This window comes from Mustela lutreola, chromosome 1 (genome assembly GCF_030435805.1).
Source record: "Mustela lutreola isolate mMusLut2 chromosome 1, mMusLut2.pri, whole genome shotgun sequence".
NCBI lineage: Eukaryota > Metazoa > Chordata > Mammalia > Carnivora > Mustelidae > Mustela > Mustela lutreola.
This window is the reverse complement of record NC_081290.1, coordinates 244,354,996-244,361,856: the sequence shown is the minus strand read 5'-3', so window position 1 is coordinate 244,361,856 and position 6,861 is coordinate 244,354,996. Positions and strand designations below refer to the sequence as shown.

At 46.3% G+C, this 6,861-nt stretch overlaps 1 protein-coding gene across 2 annotated transcripts in view; it reads left to right on the top strand.

The window, feature by feature from the left end:
• The first annotated feature begins 1,727 nt into the window (after positions 1-1,727).
• The window catches only part of RRAS2 (RAS related 2), a 73,643-nt gene continuing 68,509 nt past the window's right edge, over positions 1,728-6,861 (top strand). Inside the window, exon 1 of one of the 2 annotated variants that reach the window (XM_059136796.1) lies at positions 1,728-2,142. In XM_059136796.1, coding sequence (XP_058992779.1) covers positions 2,035-2,142 — 108 coding nt within the window. In that variant the 5' untranslated portion in view covers positions 1,728-2,034. Of the gene's footprint in view, positions 2,143-2,488; positions 2,660-6,861 lie in introns of those variants that run through there. The other variant, XM_059136789.1, reaches the window with a different exon arrangement.

The following is a 6,861-nucleotide window of genomic DNA, read 5'->3' as shown; positions in this document are numbered from 1 at the left end:
ACTGCATGCCAGGCACTGTTTTATGTGCCTTATAGGTATTAACTCATTTGATTCTTGCTGAAAAACAACAACAGCAGCAACAAAACAACCCTTATGGTAAGTAGCCTTACTGTCCTTAGGAAAGACAAAACTTGGGATACAGAGTTTCAGTTCCCAACATTAGTGGAAGAGCTAGGATTTGAATCCAGACAGTTTGGCCCCAGACCCTATGGCCTTATCTACTACCTGATACTACCTCTACATAGAGCTGTGATTCCTGCTACATTTGGTTAAACTGCCATACACATAGATAACCACTTAAAAAAAAGATTTCTTTATTTGAGAGAAAGAGAGAGAGAGAGAACTAGTGGGAGGGTTAGAGCAAAGAAAAGAGAGAATGACAAGCTGACTCCCCACTAAGCAGGGAGCCCAAGGTGGGGCTCGATCCCATGACCCTGAGATGAGGGCCTGAGCAGAAACCAAGAGTTGGAGGCTTAACCAATTACACCAACCAAATGCCCCTATAATCCCTTTCAGGTCAGGATCACTGGCACGCAAACTTCCCCAATACATTCCAAATCACATGACATAATTCTTATCTTCTGAGCTCTGACTTTTGCACATGCACTCTCCTTTCTCTGGAATACCTTTCTTCTAATTATTCACCTGTCTCTATTACTTATTCTTCAGATCTTTTAGGAAGCCTTCCTTGACCACTCAACTCTCGGGGGAATGCTTCTGTTATGGGCACACATGCTGCATGGTTCTTAATAGTTACAGTGCTTATCATTATGCCTGATAATTTTGTCGTTGTCCTGGCTGTCTCCCCCACTGGACTATAAGTTCTCTGAGGGCAGGGATGCGGCTTTGTTCAGGAGAGGATCTCTAGGACTGGGTAAGTGCCTGGTATGTACTGTGTCCATAATTACAAACTAACCTCTCACTTACACTCCTCTAGACAATGACCACATATTTCTCACACATAAATGCAGCCACTAGGATGCTCTCCTGACATATACGAAACCTGTCCCATTTACTCTCGTCCATGCACCCTCAATCACTGTGACATCCCCCATGCTCACTCAGTCACTGTCACGTTCCTCCCCTACCCTCCGGCTGCAACCCATCACACACACAACTACTGTGACACAGTTCTGATCCTCAATCACTGTCACACACTATTTTTCACACAATCACGGTCACCATCTGTATTCTTAAAACAGGATATTTACTCTCCTACAAAAACTGAGTTAAGATGACAACAGCTCTATTTTTCACAACGCCTTCACATACTGTATTTTTTCATCCATGGAATCCCTGACAATCCCTGACATTGCACAGTTATGGTCACACTCCGTCTACTGTCTTCCTCCCGCTCCCACTTGACACCCACTCCTCCTACACGCGCACGCGCGCGTGTACACGCGCGCACAGACACACAGACACACACAGACACATACAGACACACATACACACACTCACTGTCAAGGGATCGGAGGGGTCCGGTCGCGGGGGTCTGAGTCGCCCTCTGTCAGCGCTTGAATCTCACTCCCACACCTTCCACCCTCACCGTCACTCCCGCGCTCCCTCAACTCACTCTCACTGTCGAGGGACGCCGGGGGCGGGTCCGCGGGGGTCTGAGCCGCCAGGGGTCAGCGCCGGAGTCTCAGCCCAGGCCAGCGCGGCCCCGCCCCGCCCGCCCCGCCCCCTCATGCATATGCAGCACCTCAGCCTCGCAGCCCGGCCCCCAGACGGCCATTTGTAGCGGCGCTGGAGGCAGTGTTCGGCAGGCGCTGCGGAGACGTGTGGAGGAGCGCGCGCCCCCCGGCCGCTGCCGCCCCTGGCCCCTGCGGTCCTCCGGCTCCTCCGCGCCTCGGGCGGGACCCGGCCAGCCCGGGCGCCGCGTTGCCGCCCGGAGCGGCCCTCCCGGCAGCTCCCGGCGCCGGGGACCCCCGCCCGCCGCTCGCCCGCAGCCCGCCGGCCGCACACGTCTCCGGAGCCGGGCCTAGGGCGGGCGGCGGCTCGGCGTGGCCGGGCGGGCTCGGCGGCGTCCCCATGGCCGCGGCCGGCTGGCGGGACGGCTCCGGCCAGGAGAAGTACCGGCTCGTGGTGGTCGGCGGAGGCGGCGTGGGCAAGTCGGCGCTCACCATCCAGTTCATCCAGGTGCCTGGAGCGGGCCTGCCGGGGGCGCCGGGGCGGCGGCGGGCGGGGGCTCGCGCTACCTGTGGCGGGGCGGCTGCCGCGACCCCGCCCCAGAGGCGCGGCGCGGGCCGGGGGCGAGTTGGGGGGGGGGGCGGTGGTGCGGGCCGGGCTCTGCCCTCCTGCCCTGCGGCCGTGGCGCCGCGCTCCTGCCTGCCCGGCGCCCTGTTCGGCGTCCGGGGAGTCGGGCTTCTCAGGAATGTGTCCGGGAGGGCGGAGCTGGCAGGGTGGGAAGCGCCGATCCACCTTATCGCTCGGGTCGGGGCCGAGCCTCCCGGGAGGCTGCGCCGCGCCGTGCTTCCTGCCCCGCGGCTGGATCTCGGGGCGTCGGGTGCGGGGCTGCAGCCCCTCGAGCTGGGCTTTCAGCCGCTGCGGCCGCCTCCTGCACCGTCGGTGCGATCGCGGTAGCAACTTGGCCGCGGCTTCGCGTGGTCTGCGGGTTTCTCCGCGCACGCTGAGCCCGAGCTGCCGGCTTCGAGCTGTATGTTTCTCTTTGTGTGTGTTTGTGCTTTTCTTTTAAGTAATCTCTTAGGTACTATGTCCGGGTGGGAGTGTGTGATCATGCCCGAGGGAAATGGTGGCTTCGAGGAAGTTAAGAATGTTCTCCGATAGGGGTGAGACCATTTCCTAGGAATTCCTGGTGCCTTCCTGCTTCTCTCTTTGCCAAGGTGAAGTTTGGGATGGGCCAGGCTAGGAGATGACCGACCCGGGCGTGCCTTCCCTATCTGTTACAACTACCCACTCCTCCACTCCCAGCTCTCTCTGGTTGGTAGAGGCGAAAGTCAGAGCTTGTGGTAAAGAAGAGGGCGGTGGAATTCTTCATTCTTAGAATTTGCTCTTGTTAAGAGGTTTGAGTGATCTTTTCGGGGGATTTTGAAAATGAGAAACCCAGATGTCTCTCTGCTTTTGTCAACCTAAAAGGTGTGGCATATGCTGGGAGAGAACGAAGGTACCCCTTTATAACAGTAACAAAGATATTCTTACTATATTAAGAATACTGTTAAGATGCCTCGGTGAAGAATTGATTTCTGGTTTCCGTTTCATCCATCTGTTATCAGCTGGGATACATGAATGGCTTGTTTAAATTTCACTTAACGTTTAGAGTGACGTTAAAATACAGAGTACTGTTAACATAAATATGATTGTTACCTTTTACGTTGACTAAGTGAGCAATAATTGCTGTTAAAATATTTCAAGGGGTTAAAAACTACTGCTACAACCTTTTTGTCCAGGAAGAGATGTTTATGTAATGAGCATTTACAGTATGTTCATTAAGTGGGTTTAAAAAAAAAAAATCACACCGAGTAAGAGGTGAGATTGGTTTAAGTTTAGCAGGCTGCAGAATCAGGGATATTGTCTTGTTGCTATTTCGCTAGGGCCAAGAAAGATTTTAACTGATGGCAAAGCAAAACAGTTTATACCTTAACCTTTCTTTGGAGACTGTACTTGGGGGGCTGGCAGTGGTGGTGAGGAGTGAGAAAAGAATCCGGGGTTCCAGTATTAGTAAAGTGTCACCTGAAAGGTTAAACTACACATACGTAGGTCCTTTGTGGAGGAGGGACTATCTGAATATACTTAAATATGTAAGTTATTTAATTAAGGTATTGGAACCTTTTATTTTGGGGAAATAGTTTCAGAAACTGCTAAGATAACAGTAATTGCTGTTTTAAAAAATGATTCTCTAGAATTCTTTTGTTAAAGAAACATCTCCTTTATGAATAGTACTGTCCTAGATGGTATGAAAGAAGTAAATGAGCCGTGTATGGATGAGAAACACACACATGTATACATGGAGAAAAAGTGAGCTTTGAGTCAACGTAAGTGTTTATCTTGCTCTGTCATTTATTGGTTGTGAGAACACTGCCAGAATATTCAGCTTCCCTGAGTCTCCACTTAATCATCAGCAAAAGGGATAGGATCACACATTGTTTATTATCTTTTGAATTATGGGAGTGTCCTTAGCACTCTTGTGGGTCACATAGTGTGTGCTCAGTTAATGATGGCTATTAGTGTAAGTGTCTATGTATATAATTTTGTATCACATTTAAATGCAAAGGGAATTCAGAATTGGGGAAAAGTCAGTTTGGGAAGAATTGATAACAGTACTTTATAGGCTTGGTGTTAGGGAGAGAGTATGTGAGTATGGGGGAGGTTATATGCTAGTTGGGAGAGAGAGAAGGCAGGCAGGCAAGGAGGGGAGTGTGAGAGGCAGATAATCTGGAGCCAGTGAAAGGGACCAGTACGCTCCGACTCTGAGGGGGCTTTTGCAGAGGTAGAAGCCAGTCCACCTGGGTGCAGTCTCAACTCTACCACTTGCTGCAGTATAATCTTAGATAAATTTCTTAATCTCTCAGTATCTCAATTTTCCCCATCTGTAATCTGGGGAAATACACAGTACCACATACTCTTGTGGTGAAAATTAAATGAGTTGATCTATGTCAAGGACTTAAAACAATGCCTATTGTATAAAAAGTCTACAGACATTATTGTTGTTATATTAATCTTATACTATGGAGCTAAAGTGACTATTTATCATCTACACTTAATAGAACCACTATTTATTGTCTGACTCTTGGGAAATTAAAATTCATTCTGCTGTGATTGTCTAGCAGTGGTAATTGGAGAGGAGATGGCAGGAGGATAATAATCTTAATAAGTGGAAGTCAGTTCTTGTTGTAGGAGATCAGGATGACACAAATTGGTTTTATTTACTTTTTAAGTCTTCTGAAATGACACTTTTTAGGGTTCAGTATATATTTTTCTCTTATATAATCTTGAGCAGAAAAAATACAGTAAATTGGGGAATGGAGAATTTAAAAATGACTTTGTCTTTAGTCTTGACTTTCTTTAACCTTAGATGTATTGGGACCTATGCATATGAAGAGCTGCAAAATAGGAAATTAAGGCAATAATTGCTTAATTGAGGTGCCTTTTCCTCTTTAAAAATGAATTTAGCAAATCATAAAGTGTATAAAAATGTAAAATATGTGGAGTTAATGTTTCTGTTGTTCATAGTTTTTTGAAAAATGTTTTAAGTTTTGTTGGTAAATAGAATACCTAAATGATGAGTAAATTGTAGTTAGGAAATGATCTTAACATTTTACCAAGTGAAATGGAGAGAGTTTGGCGTATCTGGATTCTAGGTCTCTCTACTCACGTGATGCTGGGGAATCTCTTAATCTTTCAGTCTTTTCAAGGCTTTAGTTTTATTTTTCTCCATAAAATGTTGAGTTTGGGTGAACAAATCTCTGTGCTTTTGAAATTCTGGGTTCTTATTTAGTTAGCTAGCTATGTGTCTTTAGTCAAATATCTTGGGTTCTCTGAGTCTCCTCTGAAAAGGGAGACTAATAATAATAGTATCTTTAGGGTTTTTGGAATAAATACAATAGCATGGCAAATCATTCAGCACAGTGCCATCTATAGAGTAAGTTAATAATAATTGTTACCTGGTATTATTTGCTGCTATTATTATCTTGTTCTTCCAAAACAAAGTTTGTAATTTCTTCATTTTTGCTCGACACATAATCTGGTCTCTTAAGGCTTCAGCACTCCCTACCTCCCACCCCAACCTCAGATTCCCCTCTTCACATTGTGTGGTCTTTAGGTGATAAATGTTGATCCCGTTTTGAGTTGGGGAAACTTCTTTTTATCAGTTGCAAGTTGATTTTTGGGAAATTTGGAGTATTATTGGGGTTTTGGGTTAATGCTTTACCTGCTAACTCTCAGAAGAGAACACATGTGTTTTACAGAATTAGAGGAATTTCCCAGCTTATAGGCTTTGTTTAGCATCCTTACTTTATTGAGCAGTGTGTCAGATTTTGAGGTGTGTGGGAGATAGTTGATTGCTCACGTGTTGAGTTTTGGTCAGTTTTACAATCTGTTAGTCTGGACCTGACTCAGACCTTGCTTTTTACTCAGAGTTTGTCTTTTCTCTGAATGCTTTTTCATGGACTTTTCCTGGGGCAGAGATCCTAGAAGAGATTTCAGGACTCATTATGTTATAGTTTAACTGGTCCACGTGTGAAGGGCGTAAGTTTAGGTTCCAGAATTGGTCCTCTACTGCAACATCTTGAAGACACTCTGCAGTTGTAAGTCATATAAAATAACTCATGTCTGTGAATCTGAAACTATAGGTTTATCTTTTTGTGTGCACCTATTGCTTTACATTTTCAGAGTGATTTACAAATGAATTCTTGGTATTGACAAATAAGGCACCTCTGCTGATGGTGGTATTTATTGGAGATTATTTTAGTAACACCAGAAGTGGATCTGCTGATAGCTCCTGCAAAGAAGTGGTAGGCATGCAAGGAAGAGGATGGCCACTTTTGTTAGAGGAGAAGCAGAGAAAGTTTAACCTGAGGTCTCTTAAAACTCACTCTTACTCATTCTAACCTGTGTGCGTCTCTAATGGGATAGGGAAAGTTGCAGCAGTGTAGTGGGGACATTTCTGTTGAATAGGTCAAGAATCCTGTTTTTCCCCTTGATATAATACCATTAGAAGGCAAAGTGATGATGATAGGCAGCTGCCTACTGGGATGAGATTTTTAATTCACTTGTGAGGCTGAAATGTGGGTCTTTGCAAACTTTGAAGTAAAAGTACTTGTTAATTTGGTTGGGAATTAAACTGGTAACTTTAAAACGGGGGACTGGGTGGGAAGAGAGACTTTTTTTTCAAAGATTTTA